We start from the raw sequence: 25,698 nt of genomic DNA, 5'->3' as shown, positions 1-25,698 counted from the left end.
TAACGCCCCAGTGCCTGGGACTCAGTGTCCCCATGGCTGCTGCATCCAGAGCAGGGATGCTTCAGAAAGCTGCCTGCAGGTGCCACACCATGGGGAGGGAGGGGAACGTGAGTGTGTCCCGTGGGGGGCCCTAGGGACACAGGATCAACGGAAGAGGGGCAGAAGGAGGGCAGGCAGGAGCAGGGCCAGGGAGGTGCCGCGGATGCCGGGGCCAGAGTTCCGCTGGCGGCAGTCAGTGTAGGGCTCGATGCAGGCGGCGTAGGCCATGGCATGGGCTACATAGGTCTGCTCCTGCACTCCGTGGAAGAGGTGGGCCATGGGGCCCTTGGCCAGGATGGCCACGTCCTCACCACCATGGGTCTCTGAAGCCAGTGGCACAGCTGCCTGTGGGCGGTACTCGAACTGCACTGTGGAGGGGAGAGAAGGAGGTGAGGTGGGGCAATGATGGCCCCCAGCCCCACCCCACCACCCAAGCCATGGCCTCCGTGTCCTCACTGGCTGTTTCTGGGTCCACGTTAGGCCGTACACCGCCTGGGTATCCTGGCCCATTCCCGTAGAGGATTGATGTGTAGTTCTTCCCGTCAGTAGTTTTCTTTTGGCCCAGAGCTGGGGAAGGGGCAATGGAGGAGGAGGATGAGGAGGAGAAGGATGAGGAGAATCAGCCAAGGAACACCCATATCATCCCTCGGCCACAGTCAGGGTGGCACAGGGCTGGCTGTACCCAGGACAGGGCAGAGCCCCACCAAAGATGGAGGAGCCGCGCAGGGTGTAGCCCCCGAAGGCGAAGACGTGTGAGTGGTCCGCAGTGATGACGGTGAGGGTGTCAGACTCGTCTGTCATGGTGCCTGCCCGCTCGATGGCGCAGTCAAACTCCACCGCCTCCGTCAGCGCCTTATGGGCTGCGCCATCATGGTGGCCGTGGTCGATTCTGCCACCTGCAGATGGACACCCATGGTGGGCTGGGGACCCCCTACCCCCATCCTACAGCCCCCTCTCACTGGCCCTGGGGGCACAAGCCCCAACTTATCTTCCACAAAGAGGTAGAAGCCTTTGGGGTTCCTGCTCAGGATGGTGATGGCTGCCTCTGTCATCTCGGTGAGAGACGGGTCCAGGGTGGTGTTACGCACCAGGTTGTACTTTGTGTCCACGGGTTCAAAGAGACCTGTGAGGGAATGTGTTGGGGACAGCATCAGTGGCTGAGTGTCCCAGCACCTCTTGGGTCCTGGCACAGGGGTCATTTGTTACCCATCAAATAATTCACTTTGGGGTCGGCAGCAGCTGCCATCATCTCCGTCTTGTTCCAGACATAGCGGGCACCCTGTGGGCAAATCCCCAGGGGGGTGAGTGGGTGCCTGTCCCTGTGCCAGGGGCAGTGGGCTGAGGAGCGTCCCTGATGCATCACGCACCGGCCGTGCCTCCAGCCACATGTTGATGAGGTTGTTGCCATCCTCGCGTATCCCATTCTGGTTGCTGTCGGCGGGGTACTCAGGGTCCGGCGTCCCCACGGGGGTCATGTATTTCCGACCACCACCCAGGATCACCTGCAGAGGATGAGGTGGACAAATGGTGTTAGTGGGGGTGCCCTGAGAGGGGTCTGTTGCTGCAGCCTCTCCTCCCGCGTGCGGTGCTCACGTTGATGTCGACGTTGTGGACCAGCTGCCAGGCGATGTCTTTGCAGCCCTGCTGCCGCGCCTCCTGGGGCATGCTGGCATCCGCGTACCACTCCCGGTTCACCACGTGAGCGTAGGTTCCCGAGGGTGATGCGTGCTGCACCCGCGTCGTGGTCACGATGCCCACTGCCTTCCCTGCCAAACCCCGCTCATCAGGCCCCACCAAGGGCCCCAACAGGGTCCCCACCACCGAGGGAAGTCCCCAGTGTGGCACCCCTTGACCCCCTGGTGTCTCCCCAGCCCTGCATCCCCCGTTACCAGCTCTGCGGGCTCGCTCCATCACTGAGATCACCTCGTTGCCAAACGTGGTGCTGCACTGTGAGTGGCGGGCGGCCGCGCTCACCCCTATGGTCTGGTAGTTGCCCTTCACCCCGCAGAGATAGGCTGTGGCTGTCCCTGCACTGTCAGGGACCTGCCTGTCCACATTGTAGGTCTGCCGAGGATAGAGGGACTCAGGGCAGGGGTCTCCAGTGGGGTGTCCCCTGAGCACCCCGTGCCACAAACATTCACTCACCCATAAACACATGTGGCACAGGGAGGGACCCCATACACACCATACGTGCAGCTCTGGGCTGCCAGCAGCCCCATGCCTGGGAAAACCTGGCCCCATGCCAAGGATCACCGTGGCCCTATGGCCAGCATGCTGGAATTTACCTTAGACAGAGCCACGTAGGGGAAAGCATCCAGAGCAAGAGGGGTCTCAGGGCCGAGCTTCCCCTGCTGCTGCCCCTTAAGGATGCGGGTGGCTGTGATGGTGGGGATCCCGAATCCTGGGCAGAGAGAGGGTCCTGGTCACCCTCGGGACCAGGTGCCCTGCACACATCCCACTCAGCAGAGTACTGGCCATGTCAGCCTGCTTGCTGGGGTGCCAGCTGGACTCACCATCCCCAAGGAAAATGATGAGGTTTTTTGCTTCGTGTATCCTGGGCTGGATATTGAGGGAGGCTTCGATGGCTTCAGCTGCCTGCTTGTACCAGAAGGATGGATTCTCCTCCTCCGCTGGGACAGTGCAAACGCCCATCAGTCCCAGCACAACAGGAACTGCACCCCTGGGGCACCCCTGAGGGGTACGCAGAGCCCAGGGATACTTGTTCCCTCTCACATGGACCAGGTGGTTTGGGGGCTGTTTGGGGTGGGGGGAGACTGTGCAGGCTTGCACTGACTGCCTGGTCCCAGGGCCCTGGGGCAGGGAACAAGGGGGGGACAGCAAAACCAGACATGATGTGGAGTTATCTGGTGAGTGGGATAGAGCCAAATCCATGGTAGGGAGCGGTGATAGAGGATACAGGCGCTTCCCCCAGACCAGCCCCCAGCACAGAAGCAAGTGAAAATCCGGGGGAAAAGTGGTGCCCGAGAAGGGCAGGGGTGACTAAGCCCCATGGACTCCTGTTCAGCTGGGCAGCCCCAGCTCCCCTCCCCAGGCCCTCCTTGTGGCCAGCCAGGCTGACAGCCTGCTTCCCTGGGCACCCACCGCAGCCAGCCAGGCACCCGGCCCCGTCCTTGTCCCCACCTGGAATGACAGCGGTGCCGAACCCTGCGCAGAGGCAGAGGCTGAGGGATGCCAGGAGCTGCATGCTGTGATCTGACAGGCCAACGCTGCTGGCAGTGTCTGTAAATCCAGCAGCTGTGGGAGGGACTTTGGACGGGGATCAGCCCTAGCAGGGTGTGTGGAGGTGTGTGTCACCACATCTCTGCTGAGTGCAAAGGCCGCGGCCTGGGCTCGTGTCACCTCCTTGGCACAAGGCCCTGTGCCTGCTGGGCACACATGGGCTTGGGGCACAGACAGATGCAGGGACAAGGGGAAGTGCAGTGATAGCATTAAATCCTGCCCTGGGCACCCTGGCTGTGGTGCCAGGCAGGGCAATGCCCTGTCCCAGGCTGCCATGGGCAGCTCTGAGCTGGGATAAGGGTGGGTATGGGGAGCACCTGGGGTCACTCGTGCACCGAGCACCCTGCTCTCTTCCCAGGCTTTCATGGGCAATAAATCCATGGATGTGGACTAAAACTCTGCTCCTTGCTCAGCCCTTGATAGGAATGTACCAACCCTTGTGTACAGTGCTCCAACCAGGAAAAGCTGGGCAGGACATTGTCTCTCCTCACCCACATTTCATCACCTCCTGCACCCCAGTGCCTGCAGTGCTGGTCCCAGGGGAGAGCCAGGAGGCACAGCCAGCTGGGGAGGCAGGCACAGGGCAGCACCTCAGGAGGTGATGGCCACTGTGAGCCTTCGCAGGACGGATGGAGACAAACAACCTGTGTTTATTGCATCCCTTGGTCCTGCCCACAGTGGGACTCAGCCAGAGCCTCTCAGCCCCTCCCTGTGAGGGCAGCCATGCAGAGGGCCACGAGGGCCAGCAGGGGCTGTGGGGAGCACCGTGGGCCATGGGAGGCCCTGCGGGCTGCCCTGCACCCGGGCTCTGTGGCATAGGGCTCGAGGCAGGCAGCGTAGGCCATGGCATGGGCGATGTAGTGCTGCTCCTGCACCCCGTGGAACAGGTGGGCCATGGGGCCCTGGGCCAGCACCACCACGTCTTCCCCACTGTGAGTCTCTGTCTCCAGGGGCACAGCTGCCTGCTGTCTGTAGTCCTTGTCCTCTGCAGGGGAGAGAGGAGAAATGAGGCTGGGGGTCTGGCTCACTGACATGTCACGGGGCTGGGGGACAGCTCCCACCACTCCTGCATCACTGTGATTTCTGCAGGGGGTGTCGGGGGGGTGTGATTGGGGTGGGTGTGAGTGGACAGGGTGTATGGGGGCTGGGGTGTGTGTGAGGGCTGCCGGTTTCAGCTCCCGTCCAGGAAAGCAAAGGGGGCAAAGAGGATGAGGGAGATGGGGGAGGAAGGCTGGAGGTGCCCGTGGCTGTGCGGGCAGCTCTGTGGCTGTGTGAGTGGAGGGGGGCTGGTGCAGGGAGTTGTGGGGAGCTGAGCCAGAGAGAGAGGAGAGGGTGCATGTGTGTGTGTGTGTGTGTGTGTGTGCATCGAGCAGGGGTGAAATGGAACAATGTTCCCGTGTAGGCATGTGAGCATCCATAGGTGTGTGTCCAGAGGGTTGAGTTACCTGTGTGCTTGTGTGTGTGTGTGAGTGTGCAGGTACGTGCAAGTGTGCTCAGGTGTGTGTTTGGCTTGGAGGCTGTGCCTGTGGTTGCAGCACAGCAGGGCTGTGTGTGAAGAGTGAGGGTGTCCATGCAGCTCACCATGCAGGCTGCAGCACAGCAGTGGGGCTGCTCTGGGGCAGGTGGGGGACACCAGGGAGCAGGGATGGGGCAGAGAGTGGTGTCAGCATAGGGCAGGCTGTGAGGCAGCCCATGTGCCAGTCAGGCCATGGAGCAGGGGCCTGCTCTGTGCCCAGCACTCCCAGCCTGTTGCATGCTGCCTGCTGCAGCTCCAGCAGCCTCCAGCAGGAGGGAAACTGAGGCAGCGACCTGCCCATTCCTGGGGCTGCTCCAGCACACTGGCATCCTTGGCTCCAGGGACACCAGGGCCACTCTGCGATACGGGGGAAGGTGAGGGGTGCCTGGCCCAGCACAGGGCCCTCCCTCTGCTCACCCAGTGCCCATCTCTTGTCCCAGATCGACCAGGACGGGCTGACCCTGCCCGAACGGACCCTCTACCTGGGGCAGGATGAGGAGAGTGAGAAGGTGAGGGGGGCACAACGCGTCCTTGGGGACAACAGGAGAAGGAGCAGCAGCCAGCAGGACTGGCAGACAGAGGGCACCCAGTGCCAGCAGTACTGGGGACTGGGGTGCCACAGGACAGTGGGGGGTGGCCCTGAGCATCCCTTTCTTGCTGCCTGGTGGGAGGCTGGAAAGGCTGGAGGGGGTCCCCTCCAGGGTGGCATGGAGTGGGGGTCCCCATGCCCCCTGACAGTGCCTGCCCTGGCAGCTCAAGTGGAAGCGCTTGCTGGATCGCATCTTCCATGACGACTTCTCGGAGGAGGAGGAGGTGGTGCTGCTGGCCACCGACTACATGCACAAGGTGTCCAACCTCATCCGTGTGACACCCAGCAGGTGAGGGGGGCTGGCACCTCCTGTGCCCCTGGCACCTTTCCCGGCCTGGCAGGGGAGACAGGACAGCTGTGCCTGGAACCTCCCACCATCACCCTCCTCCTGGTGCGGGAAGGCCGGGCTGGGCACAGGAAATCTGGGAAAACTTGTGGGAAAGGCGCTGTTGTGAGCCCCACAGCATCCTGGTCGTGCCTGGACACCTGCTGAGCCACCCATGCCAGAGGTCACCAGACTCATGGCACGTCAGGGAGGGACGTGGTGCCAGCCTGTCCCTGTGGCCCACCAGCCATGGCCCCCTGTGTCTCCGAGCAGAGGTGTCCCCGAGCAGCAGTGTCCCCATCCTGGCACATGCTCCCACCCTCCCTATGCCTGGGGACATGCTGAGGGCCGCCCCTGTCCCTGTCCCAGGATCCTTCACAACTACATGCTGTGGCGCATCGTGGTGGTGCTGAGTGAGCACCTCTCCACCCCTTTCCGCGATGCCATCCACGAGCTCTCCAAGGAGATGGAGGGCAATGAGAAGCAGCTGGAGCCGGGTAAGATCTGCCTGAGCCAGGCCAACAAGCACTTTGGAATGGCCCTGGGAGCTCTCTTTGCTGACGTGGGGGGGCTCAAACTCGCCTACTACGTGAGTGTCCCCCCACCGTGGGTGCCACAGCCATGGGCAGCTGCTTATGCCAGTCCCTGTTGAGGCGGAAGAGATGCCCAAACCCTCCTTACTCCCTGCAGCAAGGGAGTGGTCAGGATCCTGATTGCTGCTTGCTGGGGGTTTGGGGGTGGGTCCAGGGTGGGTTTGGGGGAGTACCCAGGCCATGCTGAGGGCATCCCTTGTTCTCCAGGCCTACCAGAAGTGGGTGAGGGAGCACGGCCCGGAGCATCCCCTGCACCACATGAAATACACACATGACCAGCTCTTCTTCATCGCCTTTGCCCAGGTGAGCCCCTGTCCTCCTCACATGTAACAGCTATTGGGGCAGGAGGGTCACCTTGTATGGGGCCAGTAGCCCAAGGGGATGGGGAGAGAGCCCTGTGGGACCCAGAACCAATGGCCAGGAGCTGGGCTCAGCTGCATCATCAGGTCCTGGGCTCAGGGTACACAGCTCAGCTCTGAAGGAGCACCCCACACTGTCCTATTGTTCCTGTGGATCCTACAATAATAAATTAGTGTGTCCCTCATGACTTCCAGAGCATCAGAGTGACAAATACATTCAATCCCAAAATTCTAGGAAAAACTGCAGCCTGGCAGCTTACAGTCAAGGCAGGGGGAGGACTTCACTGTCTCCAAGGGGCTGCCCATGCCAAAAGCCTCCCCTGCACGGTGCCCTCACCATGCCAGGCCCCTGTCCATGCACCAGCCCTGCCAGGGTGGGCACAGCAGCGCAGCTGGGCCGGGCAATGCCGGCCTGCTTGGGAGCGCAGGCACATGGACACTGCTGTATTTTCCGCTGCTGTTTCTGGTCAATAAAGCACTGGATATGCTGGGTGGCTGCCAGGGGCCATGGCCAGGGGATGGGAGCAGTGGGCAGCACCCCCTGCCCTGCCCACATGGCACAGGCACCCCCACTCCACGAACACGCCCGTCCCACCAGTGTCACACTGCGTGTTTATTTAACGCCCCAGTGCCCGGGACTCGGTGTCCCCATGGCTGCTGCATCCAGAGCAGGGATGCTTCAGAAAGCTGCCTGCAGGTGCCACACCATGGGGAGGGAGGGGAACGTGAGTGTGTCCCGTGGGGGGCCCTAGGGACACAGGATCAACGGAAGAGGGGCAGAAGGAGGGCAGGCAGGAGCAGGGTCAGGGAGGTGCCGCGGATGCCGGGGCCAGAGTTCCGCTGGCGGCAGTCAGTGTAGGGCTCGATGCAGGCGGCGTAGGCCATGGCATGGGCTACATAGGTCTGCTCCTGCACTCCGTGGAAGAGGTGGGCCATGGGGCCCTTGGCCAGGATGGCCACGTCCTCACCACCATGGGTCTCTGAAGGCAGTGGAACAGCTGCCTGTGGCTGGTAATCGAAGTGCACTGTGGAGGGGAGAGAAGGAGGTGAGGTGGGGAGGGCCATGATGGCCCCCAGCCCCACCCCACCACCCAAGCCATGGCCTCCGTGTCCTCACTGGCTGTTTCTGGGTCCACATTGGGCCGGTCAGGGCCGGGGTATCCTGGCCCATTCCCGTAGAGGATTGATGTGTAGTTCTTCCCGTCACTGGCTTTCGTAGGCGCCAGACCTGGAGAAGGGGCAGTGGAGGAGGAGGATGAGGAGGATCAGCCAAGGAACACCCATATCATCCCTCGGCCACAGTCAGGGCACCCCTGGGCACAGGGCTGGCTGTACCCAGGACAGGGCAGAGCCCCACCAAAGATGGAGGAGCCGCGCAGGGTGTAGCCCCCGAAGGTGAAGACGTGTGAGTGGTCCGCAGTGATGACGGTGAGGGTGTCAGACTCGTCTGTCATGGTGCCTGCCCGCTCGATGGCGCAGTCAAACTCCACCGCCTCCGTCAGCGCCTTATGGGCTGCACCCTCATGGTGGCCACGGTCGATTCTGCCACCTGCAGATGGACACCCATGGTGGGCTGGGGACCCCCTACCCCCATCCTACAGCCCCCTCTCACTGGCCCTGGGGGCACAAGCCCCAACTTATCTTCCACAAAGAGGTAGAAGCCTTTGGGGTTCCTGCTCAGGACGGTGATGGCTGCCTCTGTCATCTCGCTGAGTGAGGGGTCCAGGGTGGTGTTACGCACCAGGTTGTACTTTGTGTCCACGGGTTCAAAGAGACCTGTGAGGGAATGTGTTGGGGACAGCATCAGTGGCTGAGTGTCCCAGCACCTCTTGGGTCCTGGCACAGGGGTCATTTGTTACCCATCAAATAATTCACTTTGGGGTCGGCAGCAGCTGCCATCATCTCCGTCTTGTTCCAGACATAGCGGGCACCCTGTGGGCAAATCCCCAGGGGGGTGAGTGGGTGCCTGTCCCTGTGCCAGGGGCAGTGGGCTGAGGAGCGTCCCTGATGCGTCACGCACCGGCCGTGCCTCCAGCCACATGTTGATGAGGTTGTTGCCATCCTCGCGTATCCCATTCTGGTTGCTGTCGGCGGGGTACTCAGGGTCCGGCGTCCCCACGGGGGTCATGTATTTCCGACCACCACCCAGGATCACCTGCAGAGGATGAGGTGGACAAATGGTGTTAGTGGGGGTGCCCTGAGAGGGGTCTGTTGCTGCAGCCTCTCCTCCCGCGTCTGGCGCTCACATTGATGTCGACGTTGTGGACCAGCTGCCAGGCGATGTCTTTGCAGCCCTGCTGCCGCGCCTCCTGGGGCATGCTGGCATCCGCGTACCACTCCCGGTTCACCACGTGAGCGTAGGTTCCCGAGGGTGATGCGTGCTGCACCCGCGTCGTGGTCACGATGCCCACTGCCTTCCCTGCCAAACCCCGCACATCAGGCCCCCCCAAGGACCCCAACAGGGTCCCCACCACCAAGTTATGGCATTCCCACTGTGGGGAAGCCATTGGTGTGGCACCCCTTGTTCCCCCACGCTCCCCTCAGCCCTGCATCCCCCGTTACCAGCTCTGCGGGCTCGCTCCATCACTGAGATCACCTCGTTGCCAAACGTGGTGCTGCACTCCCCGTACCGGGCGGCCGCGCTCACCCCTATGGTCTTGTAGTTGCCCTTCACCCCGCAGAGATAGGCTGTGGCTGTCCCTGCACTGTCAGGGACATGCCTGTCCACATTGTAGGTCTGCCAAGGATAGAGGGACTCAGGGCAGGGGTCTCCAGTGGGGTCTCCATGCAGCAACCCCTGCCACACTCCTTCTCTCAAGTATGTTGTGTATGGGGTCCCTCCCCATACACACCATACGTGCAGCTCTGGGCTGCCAGCAGCCCCATGCCTGGGAAAACCTGGCCCCATGCCCAGGATCGCCACGGCACCTTTCCAGCATGCTGGAATTTACCTTAGACAGAGCCATGTAAGGGAAAGCATCCAGAGCAAGAGGGGTCTCAGGGCCGAGCTTCCCCTGCTGCTGCCCCTTAAGGATGCGGGTGGCTGTGATGGTGGGGATCCCGAATCCTGGGCAGAGAGAGGGTCCTGGTCACCCTCGGGACCAGGTGCCCTGCACACATCCCACTCAGCAGAGTACTGGCCATGTCAGCCTGCTTGCTGGGGTGCCAGCTGGACTCACCATCCCCAAGGAAAATGATGAGGTTTTTGGCTTCGTGTATCCTGGGCTGGATATTGAAGGAGGCTTTGATGGCTTCAGCTGCCTGCTTGTACCAGAAGGATGGATTCTCCTCCTCCGCTGGGACAGTGCAAACGCCCATCAGTCCCAGCACAACAGGAACTGCACCCCTGGGGCACCCCTGAGGGGTACGCAGAGCCCAGGGATACTTGTTTCCTGCACACTCCCATGCTGGGGCCTCCTCTCACATGGACCAGGTGGTTTGGGGGCTGTTTGGGGTGGGGGGAGACTGTGCAGGCTTGCACTGACTGCCTGGTCCCAGGGCCCTGGGGCAGGGAACAAGGGGGGGACAGCAAAACCAGACATGATGTGGAGTTATCTGGTGAGTGGGATAGAGCCAAATCCATGGTAGGGAGCGGTGATAGAGGATACAGGCGCTTCCCCCAGACCAGCCCCCAGCACAGAAGCAAGTGAAAATCCGGGGGAAAAGTGGTGCCCGAGAAGGGCAGGGGTGACTAAGCCTCATGGACTCCTGTTCAGCTGGGCAGCCCCAGCTCCCCTCCCCAGGCCCTCCTTGTGGCCAGCCAGGCTGACAGCCTGCTTCCCTGGGCACCCACCGCAGCCAGCCAGGCACCCGGCCCCGTCCTTGTCCCCACCTGGAATGACAGCGGTGCCGAACCCTGCGCAGAGGCAGAGGCTGAGGGATGCCAGGAGCTGCATGCTGTGATCTGACAGGCCAACGCTGCTGGCAGTGTCTGTAAATCCAGCAGCTGTGGGAGGGACTTTGGACGGGGATCAGCCCTAGCAGGGTGTGTGGAGGTGTGTGTCACCACATCTCTGCTGAGTGCAAAGGCCGCGGCCTGGGCTCGTGTCACCTCCTTGGCACAAGGCCCTGTGCCTGCTGGGCACACATGGGCTTGGGGCACAGACAGATGCAGGGACAAGGGGAAGTGCAGTGATAGCATTAAATCCTGCCCTGGGCACCCTGGCTGTGGTGCCAGGCAGGGCAATGCCCTGTCCCAGGCTGCCATGGGCAGCTCTGAGCTGGGATAAGGGTGGGTATGGGGAGCACCTGGGGTCACTCGTGCACCGAGCACCCTGCTCTCTTCCCAGGCTTTCATGGGCAATAAATCCATGGATGTGGACTAAAACTCTGCTCCTTGCTCAGCCCTTGATAGGAATGTACCAACCCTTGTGTACAGTGCTCCAACCAGGAAAAGCTGGGCAGGACATTGTCTCTCCTCACCCACATTTCATCACCTCCTGCACCCCAGTGCCTGCAGTGCTGGTCCCAGGGGAGAGCCAGGAGGCACAGCCAGCTGGGGAGGCAGGCACAGGGCAGCACCTCAGGAGGTGATGGCCACTGTGAGCCTTCGCAGGACGGATGGAGACAAACAACCTGTGTTTATTGCATCCCTTGGTCCTGCCCACAGTGGGACTCAGCCAGAGCCTCTCAGCCCCTCCCTGTGAGGGCAGCCATGCAGAGGGCCACGAGGGCCAGCAGGGGCTGTGGGGAGCACCGTGGGCCATGGGAGGCCCTGCGGGCTGCCCTGCACCCGGGCTCTGTGGCATAGGGCTCGAGGCAGGCAGCGTAGGCCATGGCATGGGCGATGTAGTGCTGCTCCTGCACCCCGTGGAACAGGTGGGCCATGGGGCCCTGGGCCAGCACCACCACGTCTTCCCCACTGTGAGTCTCTGTCTCCAGGGGCACAGCTGCCTGCTGTCTGTAGTCCTTGTCCTCTGCAGGGGAGAGAGGAGAAATGAGGCTGGGGGTCTGGCTCACTGACATGTCACGGGGCTGGGGGACAGCTCCCACCACTCCTGCATCACTGTGATTTCTGCAGGGGGTGACTCCTGAGCCTCACAGTGGTACCAGGACCCTGTGTGCCATCCATGGCCATGCCAGTGGGATACTGTCCCCAGCCACTCTGTGCCTCCACCCAATCCCCAGTAGATTCACTGAGAATCTGTCCCCAGCCACCCCATGGCTCTGCCTCATCCCCAGCAGACTGGTACCTGCAGCAGGGAGGCTGGCAGCTGGACGGGCCCCATCACGGATGCTGTAGCCAGGACCATTGCCATAGAGGATGCTGGTGTAGGCTCGCTTGTCCTTGGCTTTCCTGGGGGCCAGCCCTTGCACAGGGAAAGGCATTGTCACCCCCTATCCCAGCTGGGTACCCCTCCCCAGCTCCCTGCCTGGGCAAGCTTAGCCTCCCTTGGGAGCAACAGGGTGAGGTGGAAAGAGGGATGCTCACTGCCCCTCTCCAGGACCCACCAAAGATGGAGTTGCCCCGTGGTGTGCTGCCCCCAAAAGTGAAGACATGGGAGTGATCGGCCGTCACCACGGTCAGGGTGTCAACAGGGGAGGTGAGCTCTCCTGCCCGTGCCACCGCCCGGTCCAGCATCACGGCCTCCATCAGCGCCTGCTTGGCTCGGCCACTGTGGTGGCCATGGTCGATTCTGCCACCTGCACGGGGAATGTGGCTGTCACCCTCTCCCTGGTCCCCTTGCATGGCCACCTACTCCCAGGACCTACATCCCACCTCAGCCCCAGCCACATTGCCCGCCTGGAGTTACTCATCTTCCACAAAGAGGAAGAAGCCCTTGGGGTTCCTGCGCAGGATGCGGATGGCCTTCTCCATCATCTCCACGATGGAGGGGTCTGTGGATGTGTTGCGGTTCAGCTCATACTTCATGTCCTTGGGCTCGAAGAGGCCTGGGGGAGGAGGGTGAGGGGGTCCATGCCGGGGCTGCTTTGTGCCTCTGCTGACATGTCCAGAGAAGGGAGGAGGAAGCATTGCCACTGGGGCAGCCAGTGATGCTCCTACCCATAAGGTGGCTCACAGAGTCATCTTTGACAGCATCCAGGCCCTTCTTGTCCCAGACATAGCGAGCACCCTGCCAGCGAGAGCAGAACCAGTGCCAATGACACACACCCTGTGCCCGGGGTTCCTTCTCCTCTCCCCCACACACTACCTGCTTGGCACTCAGCCACTCAGCAATCAAGTCCCGGCCGTCCTTCCTGGTGCCATTTTGGTCCGGGTCCTCTGGGTACTCGGGGTCTGGAGTCTGCCTGGGGGTCATGTACATCCTCCCGCCGCCCAGGATCACCTGCCGGGGAGCTCAGCAGACCCTCCCAGTGTTCCAGGGCCCCCCCTCCCGCTCCCGCTCCCCAGCTCACATTGATGTCAGTGTTGTGCACCAGCTGGTAGGCGATGTCCTTGCAGCCGTCCTGCAGGGCCTCCTTGGGCATGTTGGCGTCAGCGTACCAGCTCCGGCTGGCTGAGTGCGCATAGGCTGCCCCGGGGGACGCGTGCTGCACCCGCGTGGTCGTCACGATGCCCACAGACTTGCCTGCAGCGTGGCCAAGGGTTTACAGGGAGCCCATCCAGCCCTGCATGGCACTGGATGGCTGTGCCTGGCTTTCCAACAGGGTTTCCTGCTGCCCCATACCCGCCAGCCTGGCCCGGTGCAAGACGGAGTCCACCTCGTTGCCAAAGGTGGTGTGGCATTTTCCATAGACGGCTGCCCCGCTCAGGCCCAGAGTCTTGGCATTGGCCTTCACCCCACAGAGGTAAGCGGTGCCCGTGCCAGCGCTGTCGGGCACCTGCCGGTCAATGGTGTAGGTCTGGAAGCAAGATGGGTGCAGTGGGGTTTCAAGCAGGGGCAGCAGGAGTGTCCCCCCAGCCCTGCCCCACTCACCTTGGCCAGGGCCATGTGGGGAAAGGTCTCCATGGCCAAGACGCTCTCCTCGCCCGAGCCACCGGCCAGCTGCCCCTTGTAGATCCGAGCTGCTGACATGGTGGACAGCCCCATGCCTGTGGCCATATCTGAGTCACTGGGGGCAGGGGGCCAGACCAGGGACAGCCCTGCCCTCCCCAGGCACTGCCCAAGGGCTCGCCCCAGCCCCATCTTCTCATCAGCCACATCCCCTGGCTGTTGGGGAGCTGCAGGGCCTGGCAGTGACCTGGGGCACTCACCGTCACCCATGAAGAGGATGATGTTTTTGGCCCGCTGTGCTGCTGGCTGCAAGGCCAGGGCCAACTCCAGCCTCCTCCTGGCACCTTTATTCCAGTAGCCCGGGGTCTTCTCAGCATCTGGAGGTGAGAGCAGAGCTGGGAGCCTCCAGGTGCACCCCTGGGGGTCCAGCATGCCCATCTCTACCCGAGGTGAATTTAGCTGCTATGAGCCCCACCATGGAGGACCAGGAAGCCCCAGGAGATCAGCATGGTCTTTTTCAGATCACCATTTCTCAGAAACCACCTGTAGAAGGGAAACTGAGGCACAGTTTGGCAGGGAAGTCCCCTGTACCTCTTGGTAGAGTGGATGAGGAGCCTGAGGATCAGCCACAGCGAATGTGCAATGGCTGGGTAACCATGGCTGGCTGTGGCTATTGGGCCACTTTATCCAAAGTCAGGAATGGGGGGTGGGAGCAGCAGGGATGGGGTGAGGGGGCAGGGCCTGCTCTGGGGGGAAGCTGAGACCAACCCATTCAAAGGTTGTGGTCTCAGAGCACCCTGAGGTGGCTGTGAGGGTTCCCGTTTGCTGGCATCCCAAAGGGAGGTGACATGGTCCCTGGAGATCCCCAAAGAAGTGACACCAGCCCCAGCATCCCCCACCAGAGGGTCTTACCCCACTGTCCCACACGTCCCCTGTCACCAGAGGCTGCAGCGGTGAGCTGGGCGAGGAGGCAGAGGAGCAGGCAGGTTCCAGAGGAAAGCGGCCGTGCCATGCTGCCCGCCCCGGCTCCTCCTGGAATGCTGCCTTAGTCCAGGCCCAGGGACAGCCCTTTATGGCTCTTCCCTGTCCCGTGAGACAGACGATGGGCTGATAACATTCACCGACTATCTCCCAGCCCTCCCAGGGCCCTCCCAATGCCATCGCCCCACCCTGGGGCCATCCCTGCCCCCACGAGCAAGGCAGGACCTCCAGCCTGAGGACCAGGGCACCTCTGGGCCCCAGCTCCCAATGGGGGTGACTGCCTGTGGGCTCCTGGGGAGTGGGAGGGAGAGCACAGGGCAAAGGGCTGTTTTTGCAGACAGGCTGAGCTGGGCTAGGCTGGATTTGCCTGGTTTCTCCTGAGACAAACTCGAGGAGGGGGACACTGGCTGAGGGGTAGGGAGTGGATATAATGGCTTTGGTGTCAGTGTCCTCTGGTCCCCGCTCCCAGCAGAGTCACACGCTGCCTACCAGCTCTTGGGACAGCTGGTGCCTGACATGCTGGGTGCCCTGGGGCAGCTCATGCCAGCACACTGCACAGCAGGGTACCTGCTGTGGGCAGGAACAGCCCCTGTCACCAGCATCAGGCGACATCCACCCGTGATTGCACCAGGCCATCCGGAAGGACTCTGCATGAGCACAAGTCCTGGGGACTACAGGTGTCATTGATGGCTTCACCAGCTCCTAGGAAGTGTGCTGTGCCCAGCCCTGATCCCCCATCCTAACCCAGGCAGTTGAGGTTTGGCCAGCTCCTGGCTCCTGCAGATGGATCATGTGCTGGTGCTGGCCATGGCTGTCATCACTGATGGGGCAGAGGGATGCAGGGCTCCCTCCCTGCCTGGCACAATGGATCCATTCCTTCTTGCCAGATGTCAATCCCTTCACCAGCCACTGCTTGTGATGATGTGGAGGCTGCCAGAGCAGCCCACGCCCCCAACACATCCTCAGAGTGTGGGTGGGGGACATGGGGACAGAGAGCAGGCAGAGGTGGCTGGAGATAGCAGAGGTCAGTTGGTCAGTGAGGCACTGGATGCAAGGACATGGTGCCACAGGGTCCCTGAGCAGGGTTAGGCTGGAGGCCAAGGTGTGAGGGACTGGAGCAGACACGCAGGGACTCCTGGTGAAGTCAGAGGAACTGAGGGAATACCTGCAGGATCAGGAGCTGGGAACACCTGCCCTGATCTCACATCTTCTGGCCAAGCATATCTGAGGCTGGGACAGGCAGTGAGGCCAAATTCCATAATGCCTGGGAAGTGGCAGGCATGGGAAGGCAGGGGGCTGCCCAGAGGTGAATTACTGCTGGGAACATGGAGGGCACAAAATAAAACCTGCACGAGCTCCACACACAGCTGCTGACCCGGCTTTTATTACATGACACACAACCCTGCAAGAAACCCTCCTGCACGGCCCCATGGCTGCATCCCACTGTGTCCACATCCCACCAGGGATGGTGGAGCAGCCCCTCTCTGCTCCTGGGTACACATATCCCCTCTCTCAGCCCTCACCATGAGCACTGAAGCTGCAGATCGACACCACTGCCTTAAAAAAAACATTAAGAAAGCATCATGCTAAAAATACCCAAGAGTAGAAATGTTCTGCCTGGGGCAGGCTCAAGCCCTGAGCCCTGCTCCCAGGCGGAGTTAAAATCCAAACCAGAAATAAAACCACAATGGTTTTAAAACTCAAAACCCCAAGTCTTTGTGGGTCCCTTCTGTCTCCAGCAGGTGCCAGAGCGGGGCCTGGGACGTGAGGGAGCATCAGCAGTGGGGAGCACACAGAGCCAGGGCTCTCACTTGTCCAAGCTTGGCCTCTTGAGCAGGGCACTGTACTTGAGGGGGCCACCATCTGCCGTCAGCACCACCTCCACCAGCGTGAAAATGGTGATCACCTTCATCAAGGGAGAGAAAGAGAGAAAAGAGGGTTTTCAGGCAGCTTGGAAACACACCAAGAGTTGCTTAAAGCTGCGTTGGCTTTTGCTGCCTCCATCAGTGCACCCATGAGGAACCAAGGAATAGGGCAGGATGGATTCAGACAGCTTTGCTGGAGTCCAGGGTGCTCCTAGGGCTGGAGGCAGGATCCTCAAGGGCAAACCCACGAACTCTGACACCAACCAGGGCATCCAAACCAACCTGAATGAGCCTCCCAAAACATCCTCACATATCCCAGCCTGATAATGCCCCACTCTTGCTCTCCACACAGTCTGGGAAGAATTGTGGGCATTTGTGCCCTTGGCTTTGGGTCCCAATCTCCCCTTAAGGCCACCTGTGCCTCTCCTCTCCAGCCACAGAATCACATCATCCCTAAATGGAGCTTGGCCAAGAGCCAAGCTGAGCTGTGGTGAGAAGGGTTTCCACATGACGTTGAGCATTTCATCAGTGTCCCACAAGGAGGAAACAATGTGCCTGTGCTCCCACAGGGAGAGGAGACCCAGGAAGGGAGCACAATAGATAAGGGAGATGCAAGGGAATGAAGACCCCAGAAAATCAATCCTTCCTGTTCAGGAACTGCACTGCTGCTGCCATCTCCCTGCTCCTCCGACCCCAGCTCTTGCTGTGATTGATGGATTAGAAGTGGAAAGTATTGATCTGGTCTGTCCTTGAGGCACGTTAAGGAGCTGGCTGGGACATTGGGAAGGGCTGTCCTGGGGTCATGCACAGGCATTTGGGGACTTTGCTTGCTGGAGGCTGTTCCCTGTGCTGTATCAGGGCTCACTGGGGCCATCTGCTCAGGGCTGGCCCCACCAGAAGCAGGCTCAGAGCTACTGGTGTAACCTTGTCCAACCCTTCCCAGCTCATCCAGCGCCAGCTGCTCCAGATTAATCATTCAGAACAGGAAAATCTCATTGAGACTTAAATGTACCAAAGTGGCCAGTGAGGAGCAACCTGCAGGAAAATCCTATCACAACTGGCTGCCAGAGAGCTGTGAGTTACTGAGCATCAGCTCCTGCCTGCCCCAGCTAGCTGCAGTGCAGGGGGTGGTGCTCAGGGGAAAGCCCCCACATATGGGGGAGTCAAAGGAGGAGAATCAGGATCCTCCCTTGCAATCCTGCCTTATCCCTTTGCTGAACTGCTGTGAAACAGCACAATTTCACATCAAATCCTCTGAGTCTTAGATCCACTTCTTACTCCACCCCTGAGTGATGTCCACTGAGGCCCTGGTCATCTCTTGGAGATCAGAGAGAAATGGGAGCAACATCTGCCCTCTATGGCAGGGCCAAACAACAGCCCAGACCCCAGCACACCTCCTCACTAACAGCCTTCCCTGATGCTCCCATTGCCTGGCCAGGCTCAGCTAAACCAGGAAGCAGAGACCAAGGGCTGGGGCTAGCTGGGGAGCTGGGGTGCTGTGGGTGTCCAGGTGAATCTACCAGACTTCATCATGGCTCACAGGAATCCCAGGGCTCATCCCATAAACTCAAGGATATGCTGGCTTGGAGGATAGCTCAGAGGCTGATCCCATGGGAGAGCTCCAGTGTTTTCTTAGGAGGTGTGGAAGGTTTGTGGAGGGGTTTCCTCTACCAACTGTTTTCTTAACCAAAATGGGCCCTGCTCACGCTGGGGCATCATTTTTCATCAATTCCCTGCTAGGGTGTAAGTGATGCCTGCTCCTGTAGGAAAGGGGGAACTGAGGCCACTCCAGGCTGCACCCACAGGGCTTCTCTGAGCCAAGCTGAGAGAGGAAAGCTCAGCTTCAAAGGGAGGAAGGCCTGCAGAAATGTTTGCAGAGCCAGATCCAGCTCTGATCACAACATCCACCCTGGGAAGGGAAGGACTCTCCAGCACATGCATCACCCCAGCTGGGAGAGTCAGCTCACTCTGTGTCAGGAAACCTGAGTGGGCAAGGATGGGATGTGCTGGGCTTGGATGGAAATGGGGCTCAAGTGCAGAGCCCCTGGAGCAGTGCAGGGAGAGGCTGGGATTTAGCCCTTCAGGCAGAGATAGCAGCAGTCACAGCTGGGGTTTTACAGCCATGCCAGACAAAAGCTGGCAAAGAAGCACCACTTAATCAAGCCAGACAAATGTGATTGCTCCCTTTGATTGAGTTACCAAGTTAATAGATGACAGGGACACAAGAGAGAGATTTCTAGATGCTGTTAAGCCATTTGAGACTGCATCTCAGGAAGTCTGATTTAAAAAATTTCTCCTAAATGAGGCTCAACCCTGTCACAGAGATGGAAACCCCGAGAAAAAGCCATGTCAGGGACAAAGAGTGCCAGGATGGGGGAAGGGTCTAGACAAGAGCTGCCTTAAGCCTGATCTTACTTAACATCTTAATTGATGATCTGGAAGGAGGAAGTAAACAGCATGTTAATTCAATTCCTGGAAAAACCTGAACTGGGAGGCAGAGCACACAGCAGGCAGGGCAAAGACTGAAGGCTGTGTGTGTCAGATTGTGAGGGCAGTGATGGGACTGGACTGGATAGCAGAGGAGGCTGAGGTTGAAGCTGAGCTCACTGGGAAAGGGACACAGATAGCAGGACCTGACCCCCTGCAAGGCAAGTCCTGCCTCCCAGACCTGTCCCTGCAGACATCACAGCATCCACATGTTGCCCACAGCCTCCATGGTGTTGTGAGCCTGTCCCATGCTGTGGAGGTCTTACCTGGGGCACAGATTCCTCCTCCAGCTCCTCTGGTTCCCACAGGAGTGTCAGCTCTGGCTTCTTCCCTGCCTTCTGGAAGCGGAAGTCCACCAAGGGCAGCGCCTGCGGGCAGGGAGGGTGTTGGGAATGTGCCCCCCCAGCTCTCCTCCCCCTCCCCTGTGGATGGGGCTGAGGCTGCTCCTGCCCAGCACAGCCCAGCTGCCTCTGCAGCTCTTCAACAACTGGGATGCAGCAGCCTGTGAGCCTAAGCCTAGCACGTAAATCAGGGGCTGCTGCCATACACCACCAGCCCATACATCATGCTCTATGTCCTGTTTAAAGATGTCATTGCCAGACATATAACCAGGTTATTAAGAGAGGATGCTGTCACCAAGTGCAGGTGCTGGCCCACAGCGCTGCTGTCACAGCCCCAGATAAAAGATCTGATTAAATGAAATGAAAACCAGCCTTGCTCCTTGTCCTCGCTTCAGATGTATGATTATCTCTGTTCCCCTGAATCTGGCTTTATTCCCTTTTACCCAGCATGTCACAGGGAGAAACTGGGCTGATCCACACCCCCAGTCCCTCGTGCCTGCCTGGGCTGAGGGATGGAAGGCAAACTCCAGGAAGGTTCCCTCCCCTCTGGCTGGCCCATCTCAGGCACAGCTCTGCCTGTTGCAGGGCTGGCACAAAAGGGCACCAGGACAGCCACTGCCTGCAGTGATGCCAGGCTGCTCTGGCAAGGCAGTGTTGGCACTGTCTCACATTGGTGAGGTACTTACATTGCAGTAGATGCGCTTCTGGACTCCAAACTTCAGCACCAGGACATCAAAGGCCTTGCTCAGGACACCCATTACCATGGCTTCTGACTCCAGAGGACCACATTCCTGTCAAGAGACAGGGCTGTCACTACACAGCAGATCTCATTCAGCAATCCCCAAGACAGTGTCTCAAGGTCCTGGAATCCAGCAGTGGTGGTTGCTGAGTGTGTCCTCTCACTGTTTGCTTTTCCTAAAGCCAAGTGTGCAGACACAGCCCCCTGCCCATGTAGGCTGGGCCTTCACAGGGAAATCCAGAGATGCCTTGGGAGAAAAGAGCCTTGGGTCTTACCCTGACAAAGACAGAGAAGAAGAGGTCAGCGCTGAGCTCCTGCACCCTCTTGGAAGCCATCTTCCGGTCATTGCAGTGATCGGCCTGTTTCTGGATGGCCTCTTTTTCCATTGTGATGGGGGATCTGGCACCTGCAAAGGGGACAAGTGACAATACCGTGCCCACGCTCCCTCCTGCTCCAGAGCCATGCCTTGGCCCCTGTCCCAGCCCGTGCAGGGGAGCAGACGCACCGAGCGAGGCGGAGAGCAGGCGGTGCACGACGATGTCGGCGTAGCGGCGGATGGGGGACGTGAAGTGGGTGTAGAAGGGCACGTTCAGGGCGTAGTGGTGAAAGAGGCTCTCGTCATGCAGGACGCCGGTGCAGAAGTAGAGAGCCATCTGAAAGGGGGAGAAACCAGGCAAGGGTGTGAGCAAGGGTGGTGCCGTGAGGCTGGAGAGGGCTGGCTCTGTGAGACACAGAGCCAGCAGCCAATGCCCCTCCTGAAGACATCCTGTCTGCTGGTGGTCCTTCACCTGCTGCTCAGCTTGGGCTGCACAGGCACTGCAGAAACTGAGCACAGAATAAAAGGGGCAAAGCTGAGAGCTGCTGGCTGTCAGCTGTCCCTGCCTGGCCCCAAGGACTGCATCAACTTTCACATCACCCATGGGTCTAAGTAGCTTCCTGCTTCTGCTCAGACCCTGGGGCTCATTTGCCTTCCTCTCATCTTCCAGGGGAGAGCCCAGCTTGTTCTGTGCCCACATCAGATGCTCTTTGGTTCTGGGTCTGGCTGCAGGCTTTACACACACACACTGTGCGTGCTTGGAGAGCACTGGGGGCAGGTATGAGTAGCTTCCAAGGAGGAGAGAGAGCCCTGCTGTTATCCCTGCTGCTCCATCCCACCATGACAGCTGGGGAGCTGAGCAGCTGAACCGCCCATCTAAACCAACACCAGGGCAACAGCAGCACCACTGCTCAGCAGCCTCTTCAGCAGGAACCGCTCCTGTGTCACCCCTGTTATCCCACAGGTTACAGCTTTTATTTTTACATCTGTGAAACACCAGCTCTTGGGGCTGGGAAAACACTGGGGGCTGGGCACAGGCAGGGAGGGGAGGCTGTGCAGGTCAGGGGGGTGGCGGCAGGGTCACGGCACAGTGGCGATTGAATGAACTCATTTAAAAATAAGAGCAAGTGATTTAAAAAAAACAGGAGTAGCCAGCTCTGATTACAGAGCCGTCCTGGGATCCTTGGTTTGGGCAGCTGTATCCTCCGCTCTCCAGGCCAGTGGCGCAGCCAGCTCCTGCTGAGCAGCAACGCACTGATCCGGGCAAGTAAATAGAGCAGGTTAAAAAAAGCAGCACCAGTCCCAGCCTTATTATGAGACCCAAGAGCTGGGATAGGAGCTGTGGTGGCTGCCAATTTCCACAACCCAGAATTAAATTGTTTCTGATGGACTCCACAAAGTATGGTCTCCACTCAATTAGCTCAGCTCCCACAGAATGAAGCTGGGCAGGGAGACACACCGAGCTCCAGAGGCTGCTGTGGGGGGGATGAGTGCCCTTGTGCTGACAGGCAGCACAGAATCACAGGGAGCTTCCAGCCACTTGTGCCAGGCTTCTGGGCAGAAGGCAGGAAGGTCCCTACAAAGCCAGGCAGGCAGAAAGCAGAGCACCAGTCAAAATCCCTGCTCTGAGAAAGACAGTGGGAAGGGCCCATCCCTGCCCTATGCCCAGCAGTGTTTTGAGTTATACCCCATCTTGTTTAAAGTTAGAAAAGATGCTGAAGGTCCTGTGCTGCTTGCTGTTGTCTGGGGCACTTTGTCTTCATTGATATACTGGCCACTGTGGGGTCCAGCACCATTTTGGACACCTTTTTGGCAGCCCATGGCTCTCACTGACATCTGCAGCAGCTTGAGTATCCCAGCAAAAATACTGCCCTAGGCCATGGAAGGGCTGTAGCCTGCAGGGAGCCCAGTCCAGTGTGTATCTGACACCCATCCTCACCACTGCGACAGCACAACCCAGTGACATCAGCCTGGCATGAAGCAGATGTTTTCTCATTAACAGATTTGACTCACAAGAGGTCTCAAATCCCCACAGTTTGCTGCAATCCCTGGAGAACTGCAAGGAGCCTGGAAATAAATCAGCCCCAGCCAACCAGGGGCAGCTTTGCTTTCACGGACAGATTGAATCCCCGAGTGACTGAGCCCCTGAAAAATGGTGTGTCACTGCTCCTTCATCTGTTACAGGGCTCCTGGCATGCCAATCCAGGCCTTCCCTCAGGCACACACATTACCAGTTGCTTCCCATCTCCCTCCTCCTCCCAGAGGCTGATGTCTTGACCACCAGCACACAGTGAAGAGGGAAGACACAGGCTTGGCACAACCAGGGGTTAAACATGTGGACAGGTTGTTTAGGCTGATTTAGCTGCAGCCTTGTCCCTGAAGCATCAGCTTTATCACTGGGAGCTGTGACATGTGCAGGGACACAGGTGACTCCTTGGTGCCCCGACCAGACGGTCTCGCTGCACCATCTGCCAGAGCAATGGCCCAGCCCTCACCACCAGCCTGGGCCCCTCAGTGGCTGTGCTCTGCAGCTGCCAACACTCAAATCTGTCCTCTCCCCCATGAGGGACCATGACATCCAGCAGGATGGGGCTGGTTCTTCCATCTGCTCTCATGCTGGTGGCAGACAGCAAAAAAATCACTCCTCTCAGGGAAAGCTCCTTCCTCCTGGAAGCTGTCTGCCCCTTTCCAAGTGTTTTGCCTATCATGGGAGTGTGCCAGGCAGCAGGTTTGCCACGTATGGGTGGACTGCACAGCACACCGGAACACACAGACACCTTTGTCTTCTGATGATGGAACAAGACTAATTCCTGCCAAAATCATGTCTCATGGAATATCTCCTTTAAAAGTGCTTCTTTCTCTGTCTGGTATCTACTCTGCAGAAGACTTCATCCCCAAAACCTTGATAGCTCTTTCATGTAATGAAATCTAACGTATTCACAAGGCTAAATCTTAATGAGAGCCACTGTGTGGTATCTGAAAATACTCCCACCACGTCTCCAACCACAGTCTCAGGACACCACAATGGCAAGATCTCAGCAAGTCCGTGGGTCCCCAAAAGCCCATCTCCTCCTTGGTGCCACTGCAGAACTTTCTCCTTGCTCATCCATCCTGGCCAGCAGCCAGGCTTGCTCCATGTGCTGCTACTGGCAAAGCCCAGGCTTGTGCCACAGTCAGCAGGACCAGAGAGGGAATCAAAGGAACTCATGTCACCAGTGCACCTTCCACCAGAAAAGAAGGATGTGACAGAAGGGACCAGGATAACCCAAAGCAGGATACAGGATCGGGGAGAACACATCCAGCTCCAGAGGACACTTCCTGCTCTTTACAAAGCAGCCCTCCTGAGCTGGACACATGTGAGAGGAAGATTTATTAAATAGCCTCATAGCCCAGCACCATTTGCAAACAAGTAATAAGTCCCGGAAACACAGCAGGACTTCAGGCACTGCTAATGAGTAAATGAAGCAAATAAGCTAATTACAAGAGTGACAGTCAAATGAGTGATGTTGGGAAGATGATTCATTCCTGCAGTGATAAGCAGGCCACAGCAGAGAGATCATTTCAGGAACGTGCTCCTTCCCCCACGGGGTAGGACTTTCCTCAGAAAAGGTTGTGCCATGCCCAGCTGCAAATGCAGCTGATGCCTCACAAAAACTTTTCATGATGGTGATAAACACCCAAGTAAGTGTCCTGAGCTACAGATGCACCAAACATGACAACTGGTGTGTGCAGCACAAGCCTCCATTTTAGAGACTGTCAAAGAAAGCCACCTGGGCTGGAGGGAGACTGAAGGGTTTCCAGAAATTTCCTTCCTCCAAGAGCAGGTACCAGACTGTGCCTATGGCCAGCTGCACACCCCTACTCTTAATTCCTTCTTTGGACTAGTTGGAATACCATGATGTGAAGAAATGACACAAACATGAACCATGGAGCCCACCCCAGCTGTTCACAGGGCTGGGTCCTTGTGAGTCTGCTAACAGCCTTCATGCAATTTCAAGGGTGAAATATCCCAACCAGTAATAACAGGGACACTGTGGGCAGTGAGGAAAGACTCAGCCTGAACTTGCCATCCAGTGAAGCTTTGTTGCTCCAGTGCCTCCAGTGCCAGCTGCACAGGGCTGGAGGCACTGGAGGAAGCTGCTGGCAGCCCTGGAACACCACATTCAGTATTCATTCACTCCCTCTGTGTGCAACAGCCACCCTGATAACTCAGAAGGGATGAGGACTGAAGATAAAGCCATAGCAGAAAGCTACAAGCAGACATGCCCAACAGCACAACATTGTTCTCACCTGCATGGGCCTGGAGAACATGTAGGTCAGCACTTCTTTCCTTGCTCTGGAATATTTGTCGGCACCAAATGTTTCACTTAAGCTTTTCTGGAGGAGAAAAGAGAGAGCATTCAGTGTTGGCATGTTATGGTGATAAAGGGACCCAAGCAGACCTTACTGATGCTAACAGCAGCCTGTCAAAGTCAAATTCCCCTTCCTGAAAATCCCCTTGTAAGCCAAAAGGTGCACATGAAATTGGGCTTTGCTGTGGTCCCAGCAGCCCCAGTAGGACTCCATACAAAGTCCTGAGCACTGGCTCTCCTCCTGGGGTCAGTGGCAGGGAGCACCAGGGCATGGGGACTGCTGGCTCTGCCCCCAGTTGTGCAGTGTGACAGAGAGGAAGAAAACCCTCTCCTGACTTGTGCCTGGCTCCCATCCAGCTGCTGAGAACTTCAGCACAGGGACTAATGGGACTCTGGGGAGACATGGATATGGGAGGTCACTGCCTGGGGGTAGCAGTGAGGAAGGGCTGGAGGGTTCAAAGTGCAGGAGAGGAGCTGAGTGAGCAGCCTTGCCTCTGCTGATATAGGCTGGGCACAGCCAGCAAGCAGGGAAAGCAGTCCCAGCTGCTGGAGGGGCGTGCAGGAGCCAGCGGGGATGGGATTAACGGAGGATTATCCACAGTCCAGTTGCGGTGAGTAAAGAAAATCCTGGAAGCTGCGCGGTGCTGTTCAGCTGGAGTTCAGCCTCAGGACATGCTCAGCACAGGAGTGGTTGGACATTTCTTGTGCTGGCTGCATCTGACCTTTCCCAGCACTGCTCTCTAGTCCTTCCCAGTCACCCCACTGCCCACCCTGCTCTCCCTGAGATCTGCACCAGCCCAGACAGAAACAGCCCCATGAAGAGCTACTTTCCTTGTGCTATGGAGCTAATTCCCTGCTCAGAGAAGGAAATCTGGGTGTCCCAGTGAGTCCTCCTGCACTGAAACATCCTTCCCATTGCAGGGAGGGCAGTGCAGGGGTCACTTGCAAGGTCCTTCCTACCCTGCTCTAATCTCTGTGCACAACATGGCTGACCAGGCCAGGCTGGGCCACCCCTGCCCAGTGCTAATGGGATCAACAGTGAGTGAGGGAGGTGTTTTGT

The 25,698-nt window shown here is 58.8% G+C and overlaps 5 protein-coding genes across 7 annotated transcripts in view; 1 reads left to right on the top strand and 4 right to left on the bottom strand.

Annotated features, from left to right (window-relative positions):
• On the bottom strand, window positions 1-4,264 carry LOC139595031 (intestinal-type alkaline phosphatase-like). Its single transcript, XM_071437872.1, has 11 exons — window positions 3,181-4,264; window positions 2,553-2,669; window positions 2,325-2,440; window positions 1,929-2,103; window positions 1,633-1,805; window positions 1,407-1,541; window positions 1,246-1,318; window positions 1,030-1,162; window positions 744-937; window positions 496-606; window positions 1-407 (listed from the first exon to the last, which is right to left on the bottom strand). The coding sequence occupies exons 1-11, from the start codon at window positions 3,242-3,244 to the stop codon at window positions 145-147; spliced, it is 1,554 nt and encodes a 517-aa protein (XP_071293973.1). The 5' UTR covers window positions 3,245-4,264; the 3' UTR covers window positions 1-144.
• A 1,235-nt stretch (window positions 4,265-5,499) lies between these two features.
• On the top strand, window positions 5,500-6,786 carry LOC139595028 (endothelin-converting enzyme-like 1). Its single transcript, XM_071437868.1, has 3 exons — window positions 5,500-5,673; window positions 6,079-6,298; window positions 6,510-6,786. Exons 1-3 carry the CDS (start codon window positions 5,633-5,635, stop codon window positions 6,630-6,632), a joined length of 384 nt encoding a protein of 127 aa, XP_071293969.1. The 5' UTR covers window positions 5,500-5,632; the 3' UTR covers window positions 6,633-6,786.
• A 480-nt stretch (window positions 6,787-7,266) lies between these two features.
• On the bottom strand, window positions 7,267-10,357 carry LOC139595029 (intestinal-type alkaline phosphatase-like). Its single transcript, XM_071437869.1, has 10 exons — window positions 9,841-10,357; window positions 9,613-9,728; window positions 9,224-9,398; window positions 8,908-9,080; window positions 8,682-8,816; window positions 8,521-8,593; window positions 8,305-8,437; window positions 8,019-8,212; window positions 7,779-7,889; window positions 7,267-7,686 (listed from the first exon to the last, which is right to left on the bottom strand). The coding sequence occupies exons 1-10, from the start codon at window positions 9,977-9,979 to the stop codon at window positions 7,424-7,426; spliced, it is 1,512 nt and encodes a 503-aa protein (XP_071293970.1). The 5' UTR covers window positions 9,980-10,357; the 3' UTR covers window positions 7,267-7,423.
• Window positions 10,358-11,155: 798 nt separating this feature from the next.
• On the bottom strand, window positions 11,156-13,805 carry LOC139595030 (intestinal-type alkaline phosphatase-like). The gene is given in 9 exon segments (XM_071437870.1): window positions 11,156-11,577; window positions 11,854-11,970; window positions 12,113-12,321; window positions 12,415-12,553; window positions 12,666-12,735; window positions 12,814-12,948; window positions 13,019-13,191; window positions 13,291-13,527; window positions 13,530-13,805. Coding segments are annotated over 9 exon segments (1,587 nt in total). The 5' UTR covers window positions 13,750-13,805; the 3' UTR covers window positions 11,156-11,290.
• A 2,101-nt stretch (window positions 13,806-15,906) lies between these two features.
• Window positions 15,907-25,698, bottom strand: part of DIS3L2 (DIS3 like 3'-5' exoribonuclease 2) — a 180,275-nt gene continuing 170,483 nt past the window's right edge. For all 3 annotated transcript variants that reach the window (XM_071437863.1, XM_071437864.1, XM_071437865.1), the window contains exons 17-22: window positions 24,577-24,663; window positions 20,476-20,623; window positions 20,246-20,376; window positions 19,918-20,022; window positions 19,157-19,258; window positions 15,907-16,444 (exon numbers count right to left, since the gene is read on the bottom strand). In XM_071437863.1, coding sequence (XP_071293964.1) covers window positions 16,346-16,444; window positions 19,157-19,258; window positions 19,918-20,022; window positions 20,246-20,376; window positions 20,476-20,623; window positions 24,577-24,663 — 672 coding nt within the window. In that variant the 3' untranslated portion in view covers window positions 15,907-16,345. The remainder of the gene's footprint in view (window positions 16,445-19,156; window positions 19,259-19,917; window positions 20,023-20,245; window positions 20,377-20,475; window positions 20,624-24,576; window positions 24,664-25,698) is intronic.

This window comes from Agelaius tricolor, unplaced genomic scaffold (assembly GCF_023055355.1).
Source record: "Agelaius tricolor isolate 1412-34295 unplaced genomic scaffold, bAgeTri1.0.p SCAF_12, whole genome shotgun sequence".
Lineage (NCBI taxonomy): Eukaryota > Metazoa > Chordata > Aves > Passeriformes > Icteridae > Agelaius > Agelaius tricolor.
This window is presented reverse-complemented; position numbering and strand designations above follow the sequence as displayed.